Source organism: Salvelinus namaycush, chromosome 41 (genome assembly GCF_016432855.1).
Source record: "Salvelinus namaycush isolate Seneca chromosome 41, SaNama_1.0, whole genome shotgun sequence".
Classification (NCBI taxonomy): domain Eukaryota; kingdom Metazoa; phylum Chordata; class Actinopteri; order Salmoniformes; family Salmonidae; genus Salvelinus; species Salvelinus namaycush.
The window spans coordinates 4,769,746-4,794,313 of NC_052347.1; the positions used below are offsets into that span (position 1 = coordinate 4,769,746).

Below are 24,568 nucleotides of genomic sequence, written 5' to 3' on the forward strand. Positions count from 1 at the left end.
CGCTGATTGTTTTAGTCAAGTGACAACAGTTTGACTAGCATGAGTCATTTGTTTTTCTCGTGTATTACCTTGTAACCTTGAAATGGCTTTTCACATTGTCTCTGTAAACACCACGATAACGTCAAAGAAACACGTCACATCTGTGTGCATTTATAATGACTGCTTGAACCCGCAATCACACTTGGAGGTGTCCATATCCCACTAATCCCAGTGTCCTCGCCTGTAGATAAAAACTCATACAGAACAATTTAACAAGGACCCTGATGATCAAGATGGACCATAGAACACCCCCCCCCCCCCCTCTCAAAACCCTATTACCCACACTGCACCTGCGTTTAAACATGTGACTGATGTCAGCTATACAAAGTGCATTCCCTGGTACACAAAAAGGAGCATAGCATGTTTTAGTGCACTTGTGTGTGTGTGTACATGACATCCACACATCCAGAGTCCCAGAACTGAAGTAATTCATACTGAGGATTAGACACTTAGGGTCAAAGTTCAGCAGGTTGCATTGAAGTGCTACGAGATCGTTCGTTGGCACGGTAGGATTTGCATGTAGAATATTTACATCTGCGATTTAAATAATTAAGTTGTCGTCCAAATCATAAAATAATTGATAAAATAAAGCATTATAAAATAATATATTTATTTTTGTATCATTACATCTATCCTACTGTACTATTGACAGAGTGTGTTGGTTAATCGTACTATGTATGCATTTCTACTCATTCTCCAGGTATAATGGAAGCAGGTGGATTGGCTTTTGGATAACATTTCAACAACATAACAATGGCTAGGCCTCACTCAGAATGCATTGTATCAACGAGCAACGGAAATAGGTGAGGAAACCTGACAAAACAGTCATGTTGTCTTTGTGAAGAAATTGTGTAGGATTTCCTGCAGGACTCCTGTACGAGTTTTTTGACTGTAAGTCGCTTTGGATAAAAGCGTGTGATAAATGGCATATATTATTATATTAAGGGGAAACTCAAGTACTAGACACTGCGGGCCAAAGGAAGCTACAGATGACACTCCACATGGTTCCACGATAAAGATGTCTGTATGTTTGTCTGTCTGTCTGACTGACTGACATAAATAATAAAAAAACAACTTGAATAAATATATGAAAAACATGAATTTGAACAATGGTGTGTGTGTGTGTGTGTGTGTGTGTGTGTGTGTGTGTGTGGGTGGGGGGGGGGAGTAGCCAGAACAACAATCTTTCCCTTTGAACATTCCAAACACAGAAATGTTCCAAAGGGTTTTGCCGCATGCCCTTCTCCCCTAGTGCCAGTGTGTGGCTGGCCCGGTATCAGGCCAGGGTTTGGGGCAGTATCTTCCACACCCTACAGGCTGGCCCATTGGAGCCAAGGGGTCCAGGAGATCAGAAAAGGGATGGGGTAGGGGTCCTGCTGGAGGAAGGGCTGGGGGGCTGTGATCCCCCCTCTGGAGGTTGGGGAGAGGGGTTAGGTCCGCACCCAGCAGAGGGGCACCCAGAAGGTCTCACGCTCCAGCCGCTCCAGAATGCCTCGGAGTTCTGTGCAGGCGCTGGCTGAGTCCTCCTTGATTAGGACCCGGTCGACCAGGTGGCCATACTGCTGGTCCATCTGCTGGGCTGACTGACGCATTTCCTGCAGGTCCTCATCCTGACAGGTATGGATGGATGGACGGACAGACGGACAGACAAACAGACAAACAGACAGAGGAGAATCCGACAGACAGACAGACATGAAAATGAGGAAGCATAAGAGTGAGGAAGGCTATAAAGGTGATATCAGATTAAGGAGAGGAGAAATTAGGAAAGGAGAAAGCATGCCATGCAAAATGAAAGATTGAGTAACAGAAAAAAAGGTGAAATAACTCATTGATACATTCATATGAGCACATTTCAGACTCCGCTCGCTATAACAAAAAGAGACAGCAGGTCTCACCGTCACTCGCCCATGATCTCCCCCTGCTGGTGAAGTGGCAGCACTACGACGACGTCTGCTCTCCGGGACACGCGGCTTGACGAAGATAACATAGGGCCTGAACTCAGATGTCCGCAGTGTCTTCAGAGCCTAAGGGGCCAGGACACAGTCAGACGCAATTTCACACAGTCTGCTTTGGATGTCACACAGAGTACACAGGGTTTAGAGAACAGATACTATCAGAGAAATGTCCTCTTGAGATGTCAGAGATGCTACGGATAACTGTGACACAAGCGAATGTGGCAGCCAGCCTGACTGAAACAGAAAGTACTCTCACCAAGAGACCACAGGAGAAACGTCAGGGGCCATCATAGAATAGGGTGTGACACAGACATTATGACACAATGGGATATGCTTCACTGCAGAGAATGTGCCTTGGCCCTACCTCTGGCTGCACGTCCACTAGGCACATCTTGTTTTTGGCCTGTACAGAGCGGATAGCCTCTATACTGGTACCATACTGGTTCTCCTTGTACTCCCCATGCTCTATGAACCTAGACACACAGGACACAACTAAGTACGAAACAGACAAAACAAAGCAGAGTACTATAGAGACAGGGACAGTACGGCCCTACAGATCAGCCATATAGTATCAAAGAGAACTCACTTGTTGCTCAGAGCGTCTGCGTCAAACGCCTGTTTGGTGACAAAGTGGTATTCCAACCCCTCTTTCTCATGAGGCTTCTTGGGCCTGGTGGTATCTGGAGACACAAGTGATAGGGGGGAAATCGAGAAAGCTGTGATGGTTTTACTGGTGTAACAGTTCTTTACTAGGGTGTCAGAGGGTGTCGTCAGTGTAGAAAGAAGAGGGCGAGTTTCAGAAGGTGTAACTCACGTGGTACGGCCACAGCATAGCGGTGTGGGTTCTCTGCTATCACCTTCTGTTTCAGCTCATTGATACGAGCTCCCAGGGAGCCTTTGTGCGAGTGAGAGAGAGAGAATGAGAGACAAAGAAAGAAAGAAAGGGAGAGAGAGAGAGACAGAGAAACAGAAAGAGATAGCAGAGAGAGGGAGTGACGCAGAGTTATTTAAACAGAACTGTCAGGGACAAATCATCGATATTTGCTGAGAAAAATCCGCATCAACATCAAGTTAAGTCCAACTGATTAGTTACTGGATGTGCCGTTTGTTGTGCACTTTGATTAATTAACTTATCAGAAACCTAAATAGCATTAGGTACTGTAGATAAAACCTCACAGGCCTGGTCAAGCAGACTGACTGCTTAAAGTGAACAAAAATATGTGCTGCGAGATCGGGCTGGTTCTCACAAGCCTACCACACAACTAGAGGAAGTTGCTGTTTGTAGTATTGGCCACTAGAAGGCAGTATCATCAAAGTAGAATGACTCCACACTGCCATAGTCATCCTGAAGCTGTTGTCTTACCGATCAGAACCACCAGGCGGGGTCTCTCGTTGGGCCGGTGCTGGTAGCGAGTCACCTCCTCGTAGGTGGCAAAGTCTGGGTCGGTGGGGTCGGAGGTGGCCCCTCCGAGGGATCCTGACCGGTCCTTTCGGCTCAGACGGAAACTCCTCCTCAGACCCGCTACGCAGGACAGGCAGGTGGAAGGAGCAGGGAGAGCAAAGTGAGGCAGGGAGGCACAGGGTCAAAAGGTCAGATATGATCATCAAGTGATTTGATACACTGTCTAACACATGCTCTTTCTACATCATGAACTGTATTCTCGAAGGCATTTTAGATAGCGCCTGTAGTTGTTCTCACTTGGCAACTAGTGTTGCTGACAAACATTTTAAATGCACAATACCAGTGTCCTTTCATATCAGGACATCATATCAGGCTATCATGCAGATCAAACCCTAACGTAACCATACCATTACTATCACGTGTTGGTTATCAAATAACAAAGAAAGTGCAACCCTTGATAATCATGCATTAAAAACCCCCAGTGAACCATGTGACCATTAAAACACGAGTGGTAAGCTGTGATCTGTCATTAATCAGTGCGTGGTACTACAGGTTTCGACAGCCCGACCCGTGCTTATCTCTAAGGTAAATGGGCTGCCGGCGGCATTGTGAGATATCGACTGAATCTGCTCATTTACACGCGTGTGTCCAACACGTATCAGTCACATGCAGCTGATATCTGACAAGGGGGTTTGGCAGCTCCACTCGGACAGTGAGAAATAAGCTCTGGGACTGAGAGTGAAGCGAACACACTTCTCCTATCAATATCAAGCTCCCGCCTCTCCTTTCTCGTTTTAAAGGAGACTTGGCTTCTCTCAACGAACAGCTAATAATGCTACAGTAAAGATAAAGGAGAGAGCTTCTTTGCCACGGAAGGACAATGGTCTGGTCTGTAACACATGTAAGAGTATACAGTACAACGGAGACATGCTGCTTGACAGAGAAGCTACAGGAGTGGACCAGGAGGGATAGGGCAGCCGGACTCTGGAGACCACGGTGTAGTGGGAGTGACACGCACGCACGCACGTACACACGCAGACCGCACACACAGTCTCTCCAGGCCCAAGGGTGCCCATCCCCCCTGCCTGCGGACAGTGGGAATACCTGAGGGAACAAGCCGGTAACAGTACCTGAATAAAATTCCCAGGAAAACACCTGGCCACAGGAGGGCGCCACTGCTTTACACTTAGGAGAGACTATAACTGGCATTAGAGCATCACACAAACCAGCCTCGCGCCTCAGTCTCCACACAGGGTGAAACAAGCAGCAAAACGTGCCTGGTTGGTTGAGGGTGCAATGCGTCCAACGCAGCAAGGCCCTCGTAGGGGGTGAGGATACGAGGGGTGCACATCAGCCATAGCAGCAGAGGCAAGAGGCAAGAGGGGAGTCTCAGGGGGATCCAAACACTGCTTCAGTTTGGGGCAAGGCAAGGGTGCTGAGTTTAATCTCCATATATAAGGAGTAACCTGATTGGTTGTTGTCAGTATTCTGTGTCATTACGAAGGTAAACAAACATGTTTACCTCCTTGATTACTGGCACCCAAATGAGGTGTAGACTAATACAGTTGGTCTTATTGCCATGGGAGGGCAGTGTTTGACTGTCAGCTGTGTTCAGATCACTCCGTGTGCTCTGCTTTTCACTCCAACAGTTTCTGGGGTATGGGGGAAGGGGAGGGGCCTCAAGGTCATGTAAGGGTGAAGGAGGCGAGGGGAGGACAGTGGGAGGGCAGCAGGGGGCTGAGGATTATGGGAAAAGCGTTATATTGTCGTGCCAATGCAATTTCAGTCTGGATGCAAACTGTATTTACCAAGGTCGGTAGCTTGAGGGTTAAATCCAATTGATAGCGCTCATTAGCAAGTAGTGACAAATGACTGCTACTCTGGTGTCTGGGGAACTGATAATGAGCCTAATGAGCCTGTTAATACTCTGACAGAGACGCATAGCAGCCATGTGTCTCGATATCTACTGGAGATAAAACTGTTTCACGTCTGGCACTCGCACTCTATCACACCCTCTTCGGCACTTTTCTCATTACCCTAATTACGTAACGAGACCGATTTGTTAACGACACCTGAAGGAGTGAGAGACTAAACTCCCCTCTTTCGCCCTCCCTCTTTCATATTAATCTGGTGCTGGAACGCACACTCTCTCCTTCAATACTAGTCTTCCCTATCAAATGAACTGGGATCAGTTCCGTCTCCTCTCAGCATTGTCTCCCCCCGCCACCTCTCTCCTCCACCTCTCTCCTCCCTTCTCCATCACTTCCCCACACAGACACCCCAACTCCAGCCAGTCCCACCCTCAGGACATCCATACGTTCCCCAACCCAAAGCGGCATTTCAGTTAGCCAGCAGCACACGGCAAGGTCCTGGCGGACACATAGACATCAGACGGCAAAAGAGGTAAAGGTGGCAGAAGGAGGAAGACGTGCAGGCTCTCACCTATGTACTGTCCATTGAAATAGCCCTCACAATCACAGTCCTCTGTAGGGAGGCAAGCAGGGAGAAGAGGGGGGCGGGGGTGAGCGGAGGGTAAGTAACCTCGAGGAAGGATCAGAGGGGTGGGGAAGGGGGTACAGAGGGGGGGGGGGGGGGGGGGCTGCGGGCCCCGAAGCAGGACAGGCAGGGTCGGGCAGGCGGGCGGCGGGCAGAGGGGTGGGCGCAGGGTAGGTCACTAAGCCAGCAGGTCAGAACAGGGAGGTTTCAGCAGGACAGGCCCTCAGCCGGAGCCCGCAGCCACTGTGGCAGCCATGATGGGGGAGGTTTGACAGACACCACACAGACACACCGAGCACTTCTGGAGGCAGTCGACTGGAAAAGGGAACTGGGTCTCCCTGGTCCACACACATGGCTTTGTGAAATGGACAGCTCACAAAGCTATGGTAGCTAGCATACAAAAACCTTTGCAATTTACAACTCCAGAACTGCTGAATTCAATATTTAACCAAGCAATAATATCTGATGTCTCTGAAACTCTGGACATGCAACAAAAGTGCTGACAATGGTAGATTCACAACTCAGAGATACTGATTAGAAAATAGCTGACAGAGAAAAATGGGGCAGGTAGAAAAGACGACAGCAGAGAAGGGAGAGGGAGAACGAGAAATCTTCTGCAAGGAGAAGAACAGGTCGCCAAGACACAGTAGAGGAGTGAGGAGAAGAAGAGGATAGCAAACTGCAGTAGACAGAACAAGATGAATTACAGAGGAGAAGAGGAAAAGAGAGAACAAAAGAATAGAAGCTGATGATGATGATGATGGAGAGGATGGGTCATTGCTATCTTTAAGGCCGTGCTTTCCAGTCTGCAGGCCTGCCTTAGCATTACACACATACAATAAGGTACGGGCTCTCAAAGTATGGGCTCTTTAAGCATTGCCATAATATGCTTTACGTAATGTTCTTATAAGGTAGGGTAGGTGCTGGTCCACGACTTAGACAGTGAATACCTTACGAAGGTTGGAGCGCATACCAGAACATTTTGAGTTAAGATGCTTAAAATAAATGATTTTTTGGAGTGTGCCCAGTCCGTTATTAGAACGCACGCACGCACGTACTCACACACACACTGCAATCGCGGTGAATCTCTATTCTGGTCTCGTAGGCTGCCTATAGTGGGGGAGGATTTAAGCTGGAAGCAGAGCAGTACAGGACCCATGGGGTCTCATCCACCGCCGCAGCACAGGCACACACACACACACACACACACACACACACACACACACACACACACACACACACACACACACACACACACACACACACACACACACACACACACACACACACACACACACACACACACACACCAAAAGAAAGAGAGACGGCTGAGAGCTTTGATGCCTCTACTAATATACCTTCTAGTAGGAGCCTGCAAGCAGACAGTAACCGTCCTCTCGTAGTCATACCAAGCAGTTTCAAAACACGGAGCTCAAATTGTCAAATGGAAGTCATGAGAAATATAAGAGTAATATAGAACATAAACTGTCACCACATGTCCATGTATTTGATTATGCCTAATTGTGGATGGTTACTAGTATTCTCTGCATGTCCATGTCCTGTCTAATCACTGACAGTGGCAATAAAACTAGTGGCACACTGCCCTCATTCCCTGATCTTGGTTATGTGTGAGTGAGGGAGAGAGACAAAGAGAGAGAGAGATAGAGAGAAGAGAGAGAGGATTGCAGACATCTCTGCACCAGTATACCCACCTTTGTCACATCCCTGGTCATCTGAGGTAAGCAGTGAGGGAAAGGAGGATGATGAGAAATCTTTGACAAACAGTTACACAGAAACCCCAACAGGACACGGGATATTGGTGTTATCTCCTCTCTCCATTCTCTAAAATATACCTTTTCTAGCAGGTGAGTCGTTGGAGAATGAGAGAAAAACGTGTGTGTGAGAGAGAGAGAGAGACGGGAATTATAGATTTTAAAATGCACAAACTGTCTCAGTCTCAGCCTCTGTTCTATGACGTCATCGAGGGGTCGAGCCTCTGACCCACATTAAAAAGGCAACCTCAGGAGCTTCACTAGTGGCAATGAGGAGAGAGAGAGAGAGAGAGAGAGAGAGAGAGAGAGAGAGAGAGAGAGAGAGAGAGAGAGAGAGAGAGAGAGAGAGAGAGAGAGAGAGAGAGAGAGAGAGAGAGAGAGAGAGAGAGAGAGAGAGAGAGAGAGAGAGAGAGAGAGAGAGAGAGAGAGAGAGAGAGAGAGAGAGAGAGAGAGAGAGAGAGAGAGAGAGAGAGAGAGAGAGAGAGAGAGAGAGAGAGAGAGAGAGAGAGAATGGTAGAGAGAGTCCACACAGACATGGGCCTCCATGGTATAGCTGGCTAGCTGACATATTGCTAAGCTCTTGTTGTCTCCCTGGGGCTCAGACCTAATCGGATCGCCTGTGGATTATGGACCACGAAGCGCCACCGCTCTCATTGAACACTCACCTGGCCACTTCTATTCAGACATACCCAATACTATTACCCATCAACATAGAGCAGGAGAGAGACAGAGTGGACAAAATGGACATTGTTACACACTCATCCTGTTAATTGGTTCTAGTCTGTTGTAGTCTCTCTCACTACAGAGACACACTTTGTGCTCACCGGCCAGATGGACCAGACATGAAAGATTAATTCATATCTTTGTGATCCCTCCCTCTCTTCTCCCCCCTCCCAAAGCCATCTCTCACTCTTTTTTCTATTTGTTCCTCCCCCTCTCTCTCTCCCTCTCTCTCTCGTCCCTTTTCAAAACACATCCTCATGACAGCAGAGAATAAACAGTCAATACTAATACTCCCGAGGACACCAATTACCAGCAAAAAAAGGGTAAATAAATGTCAACATAAAAACATCTATCGGGTGGAGAAATCTATATCTTATAAAAAACGAACATGAACCATCACTGACAAAGACGTTATACTTCAAAAGAGATGCTTGCGCTTCAGTTTGATATTGGGTACAACAGCGAACACTTGTCTGTATATCTGTACACTCTTAGAAAAAAGGGTTCCAAAAGAGTCCTTTGGCTGTCCCTATAGGATAACCCTTTTGGGTTCCATGTAGAACCCTCTGTAGAAATGGTTCTTCATGGAACCCAAAAGGGTTCTACCCGGAACCAAAAGGGTTCTACTTGCAACCAACGAAAGGTTCTTCAAAGGGTTATCCTATGGGAACAGCCGAAGAACCCTTTAAGGTTATTGATAGCACCTATTTGTGGACACTTACAGGTAGGATTTTTAGGGGATTTAGGGTTCGGAAGTGTGCCCGTTTTTACCCGGTAAGCCAGCCGTCTGAGAAAATGTACAGAGGAGGACAGAAAGAGAGAAGAAATAATAGAGAGAGAGAGAGATGGGGGGGGGGGGGGGGGGGGGGGGGGGAGAAAGAGAGAGACCAGGACAGTGTCAGAGAGATAAACATAGATAGGAGGAAAAGAGGCAGTGAAGGAGGGAGGCAAAGAGATTGAAAAAGAAGATTAGACCATGAGAGAGACAGAGAGATATAACACATATTGACCCCTGCCTCAAATGTGTTTTCAGTGAAAGGAGCAAAGCTAGTATGAGAGATTAAACCCATGGCTTGGCTGAGGTTCCCCTCTCTGTATTTCAGCCACCACGATTAATCCAACACAGTGTGAGGGTTTGAGTGTGTGTGTGTGTGTCCGCAATCAGGCTGCAGCCGCCGGTATCACTCCCCCCTGCTTAGCTAAGATGAATACAGAGTGGGCAGTGGGTTGGGGCTTGGGTGTGTTAATACCCCCAATGCAGAGCACCCCCACATGTTTACATATTCATCCTATTGAGGGATTATGACACTGACATAACGGACTGTTCCTATTCCAGCCTAAGTTTAGATCCATGTGTCAAGATCCAAGCTGCTCTGATACTTGATTTAAGAACACATTTGACCCCTGAAAGTGGAGCACATGAATATGGAACAGATAGAGACAGCTCTATGGCGATACCTGCACTGTTTTGAAAACAATTCAGTCCACATACTGCACATGATATAAGAGTCCTACAGTACATGCATAAGAGGCATAATGTGACACAGTACAGTACAACCACTAGGCTTGATCTGATCATTTTCATATTGTACTTAGACTCTTCTCTGAGCTATGAGCTAACACCTGTCCATGGACCTCTCTGCCTATAGTCTCACCTCTCCTGGAAGAGTTTGGAGGGGATGAGTCCAGCCCGGAGGTTGCTGTCGCCCACCCGTTTGGCCTGCCACCAGGTGGGGTCGTCCTGGGTTACCACCTGCAGGATGTCACCTCGCTTGAAGGGAAGTCCCGCCTCCTGACAGGGTGTGGCCTTGTCATCAGCAGGGATGTAGTCAAACAGGGCCCTCATGTAGACCTGAGAGACCACACACACACAAACTGTTAAACCATCTCAGAAATACATACGGTATGTATATAAAATAATTGACAGATCACCTCAAACTAGAGAGAGGGAAAGTGATGCTTTTGTAAATAGATTTCAGAGTCTATCTGTGAAACTCGAGTCACATGACTTGGACTCGAGTCAGAAATATGATGACTTGCAACTCGACTTTGACACCAATGACTCGTGACTTGACTTGCACTTGAGCCTTATGACTCGACCTGACTTGATACCCTCCCCAAACTGACTTGATACCCTCCCCAAGCCCAAATATTAAAAATTATGCTATTAAAAAAAGTGTGCCGTGCATCAACTCTTCATTTAACGGATTACAGTTTGAATCGGACAGCAGCCAATCAAATTGTGCCAGCTGAGAAAAAGTTGTGCGTGGCAGTGCAGAGGAACGTCGGCGGGTGAATTCAGATGGAGCCCTTGGAAAGATGATACCTAAAATTATTATTTTCGGATATAAAGACGACGCTGTATCAACAAAAAATGGATTACAACTTGCAAAACATGCAGGAAGAAAATTACAGACGGAGGCGCAACAATTTCCAACTTTGTTAGACATTAGAAGCTGCACAAAGAACGGTAAGTCGTGGCTAATAGAGCCGACAGCTATCCATCACACGAGGTTGTGTGTTTATGAGTGTGTGTAACTTGTTTCTTTTTGCTGGCTTGTGACGTCTGGAGCCTGTATTGTTATGTGCCCTCCTCACTGCTTGCCTAGATTAGACAGAATGACTCGCCACCACGCTGTTTGGAGCTGGAAAAGATCAAATGAGCACATTTGTGGCAGAGTGCCTCCTAGAATGGTTGTGTGCTCTTCCTAACCTGCTGATTACGGCGAGTGCTTGAACCTCTGATTGTGTTTATGCTTCACACAAATCCCACCATCCCCCTCTCTGCTGTCCTCTGCAGTTTTGAGCTTTCTCCTTTGATAATGAAAAACGGCGGTTTATTTCATCTGAGGCACCGCATTCAGATACAGTTTTCCAGATAGAAATGCAATACATAGATCTGTACTCGATTCTCTACACTACATGGCAAAGGCTGTTGTAGGTGATGTATTTCTATGCAACCACCCCGCACGACCCGACCCAGCCTACCACGTCTCTCCCGCTGTTACAGAGGGGGGGGGGGGGGGGGGGGTCTTTCTACCCATGTATTTCCATGGAAATATAATGTTTATTTGGAAAGTAATAAATATATAGATATTTTTAAAATCATTCATGATTTGCGTAAATGTAATATACTAACTATTACTCTACTACTTGAAGTGGTATTACATTTGGCGACGAGGACATTATGACTTGTTTAGGACTCGAAACTCAAAGTTTAGGACTTGAGACTTGACTTGATACTTGACGGTCTTGACTTGAGACTTGACTCGGACTTGCCTGTCTTGACTTGGGACTTGAGTGCTAAGACTTGAGACTTGCTTGTGACTTGTAAAACAATGACTTGGTCCCACCTCTGCTATATATACAAAAGTATGTGGACACTCCTTCAAATTAGTGGATTTGGCTATTTCAGCCACACCCATTGCTGACAGGTGTATAAAATCTAGCACACAGCCATGCAATCTCCACAGACAAACATTGGTAGTAAAACGGCCTTACTGAAGAGCTCTGTGACTTTCAATGTGGCACCGTCATAGGATGCCACCTTTCCAACAAGTCAGTTCGTCAAATTTTTGCCCTGCTAGAGCTGCCCCGGTTAATTGTAAGTGCTGTTATTGTGAATTGGAAACGTCTAGGAGCAACAACGGCTCAGACGCAGAGTGGTAGGCCACACAAGCTCACAGAACGGGACCACCGAGTGCTGAAGCGCATAGCGTGTAAAAAATTTCTGTCCTCTGTTGCAACACTCACTACTGAGTTCCAAACTGCCTCTGGAAGCAATGTCAGCACAAAAACTATTTGTCGGGCGGGTCATGAAATGGGTTTCCATGGCCAAGCAGCCGCACACAAGCCCAAGATCACCAAGCTCAATGCCAAGAGACGGCTGGAGTGGTGTAAAGCTCACCACCATTGGACTCTGGAGCAGTGGAAACGTGTTCTCTGGAGTGATGAACTACGCTTCATCATCTGGCAGTCTAATGAACAAATCTGGGTTTGGTGGATGCCAGGAGAACACTATATGCCCCAATGCATAGTGCCAACTGTAAAGTTTGGTGGAGGAGGAATAATGGTCTGGGGCTGTTTTTCATGGTTCGGTCTAGGCCCCTTAGTTCCAGTTTAAGGAGATCTTAACGCTACAGGATACAATGAAATTCTAGACGATTCTGTACTTCCAATTTTGTGGCAAACAGTTTGGGGAAGGCCCTTTCCTGTTTCAGCATGACAATGCCCCATGCAAAAAGCAAGATCCATACAGAAATGGTTTGTCGAGATCGGTGTGGAAGAACTTGACTGGCCTGCACAGAGCCCTGACCTCAACCTCATCAAACACCTTTAGATGAATTAGAACTCAGACTGCAAGCCAGGCCCAATCGCCCAACATCAGTACCCGACCTCACTAATGCTCTTGTGGCTGAGTAGAAGCAAGTCCCTGCAGCAATGTTCCAACATCTAGTGGAAAGCCTTCCCAGAAGAGTGGAGGCTGTTGTAGCACCAAAGGGGGGGACCAACTCCATATTAATGCCCATGATTTTGAAATGAGATGTTCGACGAGCAGGTGTCCACATACTTTTGGTCATGTAGTGTGTCTGAAACACGTCTCGAATTACACCTACACATCTCAGTGCATGTTGGCACAAACTGTTTTAATTCCTCTGCCATTGACTCTACTGCTGTATGTGTGAGCCTGAACCCAGGTTGTATTCTGACCCATCCTCCATTCCAGAGCAGCTGTGTCTGTGTTTGTCTGTACTGAGCGTGCCCAGACCGTTGTGTTGTGTTCCTCACCTTGCTCTCCTTCAGACGGTCCTCCTCCTTAACGGCTGGGATTATCTTCAGGGTGATGGAGCCCTGAGACTGGGACTGAACGGCAACACACAGAGAGGAGCAGGATGTTAGCTTCACAGAAATACAATTCGAACACAATTTCAACTCCTGCATCTTCCCAACAGAGTTGATGCTGCATGCATTGCCAACAGAAATCAAGGGAAAACAGCGCTGCTGGAGCTGGTGGTCTAAAATAACAGGAAGACATGAAGTATTCTACTCTAGTCTCACCAGAAGCTGACTGATCTCATCAGGCCTCTTGTGAATGATGGAGATGCCGTTGACCTCCCGTAGCTCGTCTCCTACATGGACCAGTCCTGGATGGAGGGGAGGAGGTGGTGAGGGGAGACAACAGGCGAGCTGTAGTAGAGATCTATGTCTGTGTTCCAAATGGAACCCTATTCCCTATATAGTGCACTCCTTTTGACCAGGGCCTATAGAATCTGGTCAAAAGTAGTGGACTGTGTCGGGATTAGGGTGCCATTTGGGTTGCACACCGTATCGTGTATCGAGGAGATCTTGCACTGCAGTGTATCAGTAGCAGGTGTACTATATCAATCATGCCACTATTAACTGGGATGAGATATGGACAATAGGGCTTGGGAGTGGTGGTATCACTCTCCTCAGTCATGATCTACTGCAGTCACAACAGTGAAACCTGACAAAGAGGGATGAGCGATGGGATCAATTCATCTCATTACTGCACAGAGGGAGAGAAGGGGAGGGAGGGCAGAGAGGGCGAAGGGGAGGGAGGGCAGAGAGGGAGAAGGGGAGGGAGGGCAGAGAGGGAGAGAGGGTGAAAGGGAGAGGGGGAGAGAAGGAGAGAAGGAGGGAGGGCAGAGAGGGAGAGAGGGTGAAAGGGAGAGAAGGAGGGAGGGCAGAGAGGGAGAGAGGGTGAAAGGGAGAGAAGGAGAGAAGGAGGGAGGGTATCGAGGGAGGGCAGAGAGGGAGAAGGGGAGGGAGGGCAGAGAGGGAGAGAGGGTGAAAGGGAGAGAAGGAGAGAAGGAGGGAGGGTATCGAGGGAGGGCAGAGAGGGAGAGAGGGTGAAAGGGAGAGAAGGAGAGAAGGAGGGAGGGTATCGAGGGAGGGCAGAGAGGGAGAAAGGGAGGGAGGGCAGAGGGAGAAAGGGAGAGAAGGCGAGACGGAGGGAGGGTAGAGAGGGAGGGCAGAGAGGGAGAAGGGGAGGGAAGGGAGAGAGGGAGAAAGGGAGGGAGGGCAGAAAGGGAGAGAGGGAGAAAGAGAGCGAGGGAGGGCAGAGAGGGAGAGAGGGAGAAAGAGAGCGAGGGAGGGAGGGCAGAGAGGGAGAGAGGGAGAAAGGGAGAGAGGGCAGAGAGGGCAGAAAGGGAGAGAGGAAACAGACAGGCACATAAGCACATAATGTACAGTACAGAGAAACAGACAGATGGTAATGCCCCTTTTTCTATTGACGACCCCCCCCCCACACACACACACTACACACACACACACACTACACACACACAAACTAAACACACACCAAACATATTAAAGACACGCACGTCTGCAGATGATATTTCCATGGTAACAGCAGCGGTCAGCTCGTTGGAGAGAGAGTGTGTAATGTGTGATATGTGATTGGCTCTCAGGGGAAAGACAGAACACAGCTTCAAACAGCCTGATAACGACGGAGATCCTCGTCTGTCTGTCTCTCTGTCTACCATTATCTCTCTCTCTCTCGCTATGCTGCTGCTTTAATCTCTGCAACATCTCGGAATCATCAGTGGAGGATTCTCCCAGCTGCAGTTTCTATACAGGATGTTACCGTTCAAATGTATATCCACTGACATACTTTAGGCTACAGTATACTGCTGCATAGAAGGCCATTTATATCCAGACCTCTGATTATTTGTCGAAGTTACATCGTCTCGGTTAGCCATGCTTTCAGACATATTATGTCTGGTAATATTATCTGAGCAGTCCATAGATCTCAGTTGACAGACCAACAAAAACATACTGTCTTGTCTGTGCAAGTTACAGAGGAAGGGGATGATGAATCAGGACGTGTCAGACAGTATGGGTTAAGACCAGACACAGAGAGGGACAGGATGGGACTGAATCACTCACCACTCCGGTCTGCAGCCCCGCCCCTCATGATGCGGGCCACGATCACAGACCCTGTGGTCTCATCCCGTCTGATGGTGGCCCCCTGGAACAGAGAGAGATGGATGTTTCCTCCTCCCGGGATTGTATCCTCATTCTTCCCATCTATTCTTTCTGTTCCTTCCTTGTATTCTTTTGTTTTCTTTACAATCAACCAATCAATCAACACAGCCCCAGTCCCACTTCCCACTTCCCCCACCCCTATATCTCCTCATCCCCTCATCCTCCCATCCTCTACAATTGTATCTCTTCTCTCTGTCATCCTCTCTGTTACAATGACTCACCAGTGGTTCCTTGTTCTTGACCAGTCTGACAATCTTCACTGACTCCTCCTCCAGCTCGTCCTCGAAGTCGTCAGGCAGTGGTGGCAACACGGGGTCAAAGTTCTTCTGGGCAACCGTGTCATGAACTGACAAAACTGCCTGATGGGAGATGACAGAGAGAGATGGATTAATGTTAGAATTGCAGAACTGCATTCTGAGCAGTGGTGTAAAGTACTTAAGTAAAAATACTTTAAAGTACTAAGTCGTTTTTTGGGCTATCTGTACTTTACTTTACTACATTCATAAAGAAAATGATGTACTTTTTACTCCATACATCTTCCATGACATCTAAAAGTACTTGTTACAGTTTGAATGCTTAGCAGGACAGGAAAAGGATCACACACTTATCAAGAGTGGTCATCCCTACTATCTCTGATCTAGGGGACTGTCACGTGTATTCACTATCTGGCCTCTGGGTCACCAGACTGTTGATTATTACACGCACCAGCCCTTATTGACACTCACCTGGACTCCATCACCTCCTTGATTACCTGCCCTATTTACGTCACTCCCTTTGGTTCCGTCCCCAGGCGTGATTGTTTCTGTATCTGTCTCTTGTTTTGTTCATGTTTGTTTATTTATTAAATGTATTCACTCCCTGAACTTGCTCCTTCCGACTCTCAGCGTACATCGTTACAGGGACTCACTAAACACATGCTTTGTTGGTAAATTATGTCTGAGTTGGAGCGTGCCCCTGGCTATCCATAAATAAAATATTTTCTTTTTGAAAATGTGGCCTTCTGCTTTGCTTAATATGAGGAATTTGAAATGACTTATACTTAAGTACATTTGAGCAATTAGATTTACTTTTGATACTTAAGTATATTTAAAACCAAATACTTTGAGACTTTTACTCAAGTAGTATTTTACTGGGTGACATTCACTTTTACTTGAGTCATTTTCTATTAAGGTATCTTTACTTTTACTCCAGTATGACAATTGGGTACTTTTTCCACCACTGATTCTGAGTGTACCAAACATTAGGAACACTTTTGTATACTTAGTGTACATAGAGGTTGACATAGATTGAGCGATCCAATACAAATGGATGCATGAATAGCCACCCCACCTTCCATAACCAGGTCTCTCTGTGTGTATTGGGTGTTTTGTTTACCTTGAGATGGGGGGACGTCAACAGCTGTAGGAGTTCCTTCTCCTCAACACTCATTGGTCCACTCTGCAGCTCCTCTGCCACCTGCCGCCAAATCACAAGAGAGCTGCCAGTCAGACCATGACCTCTGACCTGGTATTAACCTGTGTGTTCAACAGTGTGGGCTTGGGATATAACTGAAAAATGTAGCAGATATATACTGAAAGTGTAGCAGACTGTTAGTAGTCTGGAATAGAATCCACAAATATAGATATATATACTGTAGAGTTGCACGGCTGTTGCCTAAAGCAGCAATAAACAGAGTGTGCTTGCACACACAAATACACACACAGGAGAATAAGCAGCCAGGACTTATGGCTCAGCACTTTCCCACTTAACTGGCGTGAGGAGAGAGAGGAGAAGCAGGATGTGGAGAGAGTCTCATTAGTGTTTAGATGAATCAGCAATTTCAGACCACAACACATTACCGCACGGTAACCTAATAAATCTCTGTACCTTACTACCTGCATCTACCGCTCCTCGGTCTCAGCAAACACACTGGGACTGACTCTATAGGACGGGCGCTTCACACTTTGGCAGTGTGTGTGTGGTGTGTGTGTTCTTCAACTTACATCCTCAGCCAAGGACGCGGCGCTGTGAAGGACAGGTGTAGGACTCTGGCGCTCGTACTGTCTCAGCTTCTCATGGATCTGCAACACGCAGCCAATCACAGGAGAGGTCAGGGAGGTCCAACACACACGCACGCACACATACACAAATTAAACAACATAAGGTGTACCATAACTTCCATTAACATTGGCAACGTTGCCACCCAGCAGGGGTGCAACTTTCACTGGGGATGGTGGGGACATGCCTCCCCCACATTCTGAATTTGTATTTTGGTCACCCCGGGGTTTTATAATTGGAATGTGATACAAACGAGGCCACGATGTGCTTTAGGACCATGCGGACACCTCCGAGCGGTCAGGTAAGCTGTTTGGAGTGTTTATCCAACTGGATAAAATATATATATATATATGCAGTACCAGTTGAAAGTTTGGACACACCTACTCATTCCAGGGTTTTTCTTTATTTTTACTATTTTCTACGTTGTAGAATAATAGTGAAGACATCAAAACCATGAAATTACACATATGGAATCATGTAGTAACCAAAAAAGTGTTAATCAAATCAAAATATATTTTATATTTGAGATTCTTCAAAGTAGCCACCCTTTGCCTTGATAATAGCTTTGCACACTCTTGGCATTCTCTCAACAAACTTCATGAGCTGCTGCTCCAGTTTCAACTGTTCTGCCTGCGGCTATGGAACCCTGACCTGTTCAGCGGACGTGCTACCTGTCCCAGACCTGCTGTTTTCAACTCTCTAGAGACTGCAGGAGCGGTAGAGATACTCTGAATGATCGGCTATGAAAAGCTAATTGACATTTACTCCTGAGGTGCTGACCTGTTGCACCCTTTACAACCACTGTGATTATTATTTTTTGACCCTGCTGGTCATCTATGAACATTTGAACATCTTTGCCATGTTCTGTTATAGTCTCCACCCGGCACAGCCAGAAGAGGACTGGCCACCCCTCATTGCCTGGTTCCTCTCTAGGTTTCTTCCTAGGTTCCGGCCTTTCTAGGGAGTTTTTCCTAGCCACCGTGCTTCTACACCTGCATTGCTTGCTGTTTGGCGTTTTAGGCTGGGTTTCTGTACAGCACTTTGACATCAGCTGATGTAAGAAGGGCTTTATAAATACATTTGATTGATTGATTGATTGATAGTCACCTGGAATACATTTAAATTAACATTTTTTTTGGCTGGGGGCAGTATTGAGTAGCTTGGATGAATAAGGTACCCAGAGTAAACTGCCTGCTACTCAGGCCCAGTTGCTAATTTATGCATATTATTAGTAGCTTTGGATAGAAAACACTCAGAATTTTCTAAAACGGTTTGAGTGATGTCTGTGAGTATAACAGAACTCATATGGCAGGCAAAAACCTGAGAAAACCTGAGGTTTGTAGGTTTTCAACTCATCGCCTATCGAATATACAGTGGGATATTGGTCATATTGCACTTCCTAAGGCTTCCACTAGATGTCAACAGTCTTTAGAACCTTGTTTGATGCTTCTACTGTGAAGGAGGGGGGAATGAGGGCTCTTTGAGTCAGGGCTCTGGCAGAGTGCCATGAGCTGACTACGCGTGTTCACGTGAGAGAGTTAGCTTGCGTTCCATTGCATTTCTGAAGACAAAGGAATTCTCCGGTTGGAACATTATTGAAGATTTATGTTAAAAACATCCTAAAGATTGATTCTATACTTCGTTTGACATGTTTTTCTACGAACTGTAATATGACTTTTCGTCTGAACTTTCGCATGGACTTGGCTGCGCGTCGTGAGTTTGGATTTGTGTACTGAACGCGCAAACAAAAAGGAGGTATTTGGACATAAATGATGGACTTTATGGAACAAATCAAACATTTATTGTGGAACTGGGATTCCTGGGAGTGCATTCTGAGGAAGATCATCAAAGGTAAGTGAATATTTATAATGCTATTCTGACATCTGTTGACTCCACAACATGGAGGATATCTTCATGGCTTGTTTCGGCTCTGAGCGCTGTACTCAGATTATTGCATGGTGTGCTTTTTACGTAAAGTTTTTTTGAAATCTGACACAGCGGTTGCATTAATTAACTTCTTGTGGGCAGGGGCCAGCATTTTCACTTTCGGAAAAATAGCATGCAAAAATTCAACTGCATGCTACACATCCCCAGAATATAAGATATGCATATTATTAGTATATTTGGATAGAAAACACTCTGAAGTTTCTAAAACTGTTTGAATCATATCTGTGAGAATAACAGAACTTATGTAGCAGGCAAAACCCTGAGGACAAACCATTCAGAATTTGTATTTTTTTGATGTCACTGTCTTTTTTAGAGACACCAGATTTCTAATTGACTTGCTTGCAGTTCCTACCGCTTCCACTGGATGTCACCAGTCCTTGGAAATTGGTTGAGGTTATTCCTTTGTGTACTGAAGAAGTAGGGCTATCGTAAATGAGGGTCACATGAAGTACATTTTTTGAGAGTGTCACACCCTGGCCTTAGTTATCTTTGTTTTCATTATTATTTTAGTTAGGTCAGGGTGTGACATGGGGAAGTATGTGTTTTGGTTTGTCTAGGGGTTTGTAGGTTTAATGGGGTAATGTCTTGTCTAGGTGTTTGTATGTCGATGGCTGCCTGGATTGGTTCTCAATTAGAGACAGCTGTGGTTTATTGTCTCTAATTGGGAGCCATATTTAAGGCAGCCATGGGCATCATGTGTTTGTGGGTAATTGTCTATGTTGAACGTTTGTTGCTTGTCTGTGCACTTACGTTATTTAGCTTCACGGTCGTTTGTTGTTTTGTTAGTTTGTATATAGTGTTCATTTTGTGTTTTCTCTCTCTTCTCAATAAAAGAAGATGTATTTTGCACACGCTGCGCCTTGGTCCAATCTCTCACAAGAAGACGATCGTGACAGAATTACCCACCAATCTAGGACCAAGCGGCGTGTCAAGCGGCAACAGGACCCACCTACACAGGATTCATGGACATGGGAGGAGATACTGGATGGTAAGGGACCTTGGGCACAACCGGGAGAATATCGCCTCCCTCGTGAAGAGCTGGAGGCAGCTAAAGCCGAGAGGAGGCGATATGAGGAGGCAGCACGGAAGCAAGGCTGGAAGCCCGTGAGTACAACCCAAAAATTTCTTGGGGGGGGGCCTTAAAGGGAGTGTGGCGAAGTCAGGTAGGAGACCTGCGCCTACTCCCTGTACTTACCGTGGAGAGCGAGAGTACGGGCAGACACCGTGTTACGCAGTAGAGCGCATGGTGTCTCCTGTACACGTGCATAGCCCGGTTCGGTACATTCCAGCTCCACGTATCGGCCGGGCTAGATTGAGCGTTGAGCCGGATGTCATGAAGCCTGCCCAACGCATCTGGCCACCAGTGCGTCTCCTCGGGCCGGCTTACATGGCACCAGCCTTACGCATGGTGTCCCCGGTTCGCCTACATAGCCCGGTGCGGGTTATTCCACCTCCCCGCACTGGTCGGGCGACGGGGAGCATACAACCAGGTAAGGTTGGACAGGCTCAGTGCTCAAGGGAGCCAGTATGCCTGCACGGTCCGGTATTTCCGGCGCCACCTCCCCGCTCCAGCCCAGTACCACCAGTGCCTACACCACGCACCAGGCTTCCTGTGCGTCTTCAGAGCCCTGTGCCTCCTCCACGCACTAGCTCTATGGTGCGTGTCTCCAGCCCTTTACCACCAGTGCCTACACCACGCACCAAGCCTCCTGTGTGTCCCCAGAGTCCTGTGCGTCCTGTTGCTGCTCCCCGCACTAGCCCTGAGATGCGTGTCCTCAGCCCGGTACCACCAGTTCCGGCACCACGCACTAGGCCTAATGTGCGTCCCCAGGGTCCAGCATGCCCTGTTCCTGCTCCCCGCACTAGCCCTGAGATGCGTGTCCTCAGCCCGGTACCACCAGTTCCGGCACCACGCACTAGGCCTAATGTGCGTCCCCAGGGTCCAGCGTGCCCTGTTCCTTCTCCCCGCACTAGCCCTGAGATGCGTGTCCTCAGCCCGGTACCTCCAGTTCCGGCACCACGCACCAGGCCTACAGTGCGTCTCAGCCGGCCAGAGTCTGCCGTCTGCCCAACGGCGCCTGAACTGCCCGTCTGCCCAACGGCGCCTGAACTGCCCGTCTGCCCAACGGCGCCTGAACTGCCCGTCTGTACTGAGTATTCAAAGCCGCCCGTCTGTACTGAGCCTGCAAAGCCGCCCGTCTGCCATGAGCCTTCAGAGCCGTCCGCCAGACAGGAGCCGCTAGAGCCTTCCGCCAGACAGGAGCCGCTAGAGCCTTCCGCCAGACAGGAGCAGCCAAAGCCTTCCGCCAGACAGGAGCAGCCAAAGCCTTCCGCCAGACAGGAGCAGCTAGAGCCTTCCGCCAGACAGGATCAGCCAGAGCCTTCCGCCAGACAGGATCAGCCAGATCCTTCCGCCAGACAGGATCAGCCAGATCCGTCAGCCAGCCATGAGCAGCCAGATCCGTCAGCCAGCCATGAGCAGCCAGATCCGTCAGCCAGCCATGAGCAGCCAGATCCGTCAGCCAGCCATGAGCAGCCAGATCCGTCAGCCAGCCATGAGCAGCCAGATCCGTCAGCCAGCCATGAGCAGCCAGATCCGTCAGCCAGCCATGAGCAGCCAGATCCGTCAGCCAGCCATGAGCCGTCCAGCCAGGATCCGCCAGAGCCGTCCAGCCAGGATCCGCCAGAGCCGTCCAGCCAGGATCCGCCAGAGCCGTCCAGCCAGGATCCGCCAGAGCCGGCCAGCCAGGATCCGCCAGCCAGCCAGGATCCGCCAGAGCCAGCCAGCCAGGATCCGCCATTCAGTCCGGTGCTGCCCCTCAGTCCGGTGCTGCCGTCCCTCAGTCCGGAGCTGCCGTCCCTCAGTCCGGAGCTGCCGTCCCTCAGTCCGGAGCTGCCCCTTATCCTGGTGCTGCCCCTTATCCTGGTACTGCCCCTTATCCTGGTGCTGCCCCTTATCCTGGTGCTGCCCCTTATCCTGGTGCTGCCCCTTAGTCCGGTACTGCCCCTTAGTCCGGTGCTGCCCCTTAGTCCGGTGCTGCCACTTAGTCCGGTGCTGCCCCTTAATCCAGTGGGGTTAAGTTGGCGGGTGGTCATTTGGAGGAGGCTACGAAAGCGGGTAGTGACTATGGTGGGGTGGGGACCACGACCAGTGCCAGAGCCGCCACCGTGGACAGACGCCCACCCAGACCCTCCCCTAGACTTTATGCTGGTGCGCCCGGAGTTCGCACCTTAAGGGGGGGGTTATGTCACACCCTGGCCTTAGTTATCTTTGTTTTCATTATTATTTTAGTTAGGTCAGGGTGTGACATGGGGAAGTATGTGTTTTGGTTTGTCTAGGGGTTTGTAGGTTTAATGGGGTAATGTCTTGTCTAGGTGTTTGTATGTCGATGGCTGCCTGGATTGGTTCTCAATTAGAGACAGCTGTGGTTTATTGTCTCTAATTGGGAGCCATATTTAAGGCAGCCATGGGCATCATGTGTTTGTGGGTAATTGTCTATGTTGAACGTTTGTTGCTTGTCTGTGCACTTACGTTATTTAGCTTCACGGTCGTTTGTTGTTTTGTTAGTTTGTATATAGTGTTCATTTTGTGTTTTCTCTCTCTTCTCAATAAAAGAAGATGTATTTTGCACACGCTGCGCCTTGGTCCAATCTCTCACAAGAAGACGATCGTGACAGAGAGAGCCACGTTACGAAAAAAGTTGCGTCAGTTTGTTTTCTTTTGTATTGGACACAGATCATCCCGTCTTCAAATTGATCGATTATTAACGTTTAAAAATACCTAACGTTGTATTACAAAATTAGTTTGAAATGTTTTGGTAAAGTTTACATGTAACTTTTGATATATTTTGTAGAGAAGTGGCGATAGTTGGAAGCTGTGTTTTTCTGGATGAAACGGTCCAAATAAATTGACATTTTGGATATATATCGACGGAATTAATCGAACAAAAGGACCATTTGTGATATTTATGGGACATATTGGAGTGCCAACAAAAGAATTTCGTCAAAGGTAAGGCATGATTTATATTTTATTTCTGCGTTTTGTGTCGTGCTTGCAGTGTTGAAATATGCTACTCTCTCTTTGTTGACATTGTGCTGTCATCAGATAATAGCATCTTATGCTTTCGCCGAAAAGCCTTTTTGAAATCTGACATGTTGGCTGGATTCACAACGAGTGTAGCTTTAATTTGGTATCTTACATGTGTGATTTAATGAAAGTTTGATTTTTATATCATGTTATTTGAATATGCCGCGCTGTATTTTCCCTGGCTATTGGCCCAGAGGGGTTAAGGTGAGGTTTATCTAAAGTTCCATGTATAATACTTTTGACTGGTACTGTATATATATAGTTATGTCCCCCCCACTTCTAAAACAAAAGATGCGCCCCTGCTACCCAGTCTTATGTGTACCTTCATGAGGTAGCCCAGGCTTTTCTCACTGAAGACGTCTTTGAGGAAGACCATGTCCTCCTTGTGGTTGGCATCAGGACGCAGCTGGGATGTCAGAAGGGCCAGAGTCTCGTGCAGGCCTGCGGAGGAGGAGATGAGGGAGGGTGAAGGAACCGGGATCCGTTTTTGTTTACATCCTCAGATCGGACAGAGTAATGTAATCTATAATAATAGATACCATTCAGCAGACACTTTTATCCAAAGAGATTTTCAGTCAAAACCCGCTACCCTGGACAACTAAGCTACATAGTAAGCCTGGGATTCGATTTTGATCCATAAAGGTTGCAGCATGTGTGGTGTATTTAATCTCACCTGTGCCTGCTGAGAGAACCGGCATGGCTTCTTTCATGGGTCAGCAAAAAGGTGAGGCCTGGCAGAGAGAAGCAGAGAAAATGGATGAAAATGAGTCACATACTCCCTTTAGTTCTCTTCATCTCATACACACTGTGTTATTCCTAAAGAGAATGTCACTGGGTTGAAAACTGTTTAAGGGCTTTGCAGACAATTTTAGGTGATCCTAAAAGTGCTGCATGCTCTAATGAGGTGTGTACCTCCGTGTGTGTGTGTGTGTGTGTGTGTGTGTGTGTGTGTGTGTGTGTGTGTGTGTGTGTGTGTGTGTGTGTGTGTGTGTGTGTGTGTGTGTGTGTGTGTGTGTGTGTGTGTGTGTGTGTGTCTGCTGAATCTGTCCTTTCTGCTTCGTCTGTCCACTAACACCAATAACACAACCACATCCTTTACACT

The 24,568-nt window shown here is 47.5% G+C and overlaps 1 protein-coding gene across 2 annotated transcripts; it reads right to left on the reverse strand.

The window, feature by feature from the left end:
• Positions 1-1,278: 1,278 nt before the first annotated feature.
• On the reverse strand, positions 1,279-24,198 carry LOC120034514 (MAGUK p55 subfamily member 3-like). 2 transcript variants are annotated; one of them, XM_038981105.1, is made up of 18 exons: positions 24,140-24,198; positions 23,789-23,907; positions 17,378-17,455; positions 16,770-16,850; positions 15,617-15,754; positions 15,297-15,378; positions 13,446-13,531; positions 13,176-13,250; positions 10,043-10,239; positions 9,110-9,174; positions 7,605-7,625; positions 5,839-5,880; positions 3,358-3,516; positions 2,809-2,889; positions 2,581-2,674; positions 2,359-2,467; positions 1,923-2,063; positions 1,279-1,649 (listed from the first exon to the last, which is right to left on the reverse strand). In XM_038981105.1, exons 1-18 carry the CDS (start codon positions 24,174-24,176, stop codon positions 1,470-1,472), a joined length of 1,785 nt encoding a protein of 594 aa, XP_038837033.1. In that variant the 5' UTR covers positions 24,177-24,198; the 3' UTR covers positions 1,279-1,469. The 2 variants fall into 2 exon arrangements, with proteins under 2 accessions (XP_038837033.1, XP_038837032.1); XM_038981104.1 differs by having other exon boundaries at positions 16,770-16,891; positions 17,374-17,455.
• Positions 24,199-24,568: the final 370 nt, after the last annotated feature.

Coding starts and splice junctions, on each gene's coding strand:
- LOC120034514 (XM_038981104.1), bottom strand. CDS start 24,176: ATGAAAGAAGCCATGCCGGTTCTCTCAGCAGGCACAG. Junction 15,379..15,616: donor TCAAGAACAAGGAACCACTG/GTGAGTCATTGT, acceptor TCTCTGTTCCAG/GGGGCCACCATCAGACGGGA. Junction 13,532..15,296: donor CGGGGCTGCAGACCGGAGTG/GTGAGTGATTCA, acceptor CCCTCCATCCAG/GACTGGTCCATGTAGGAGAC.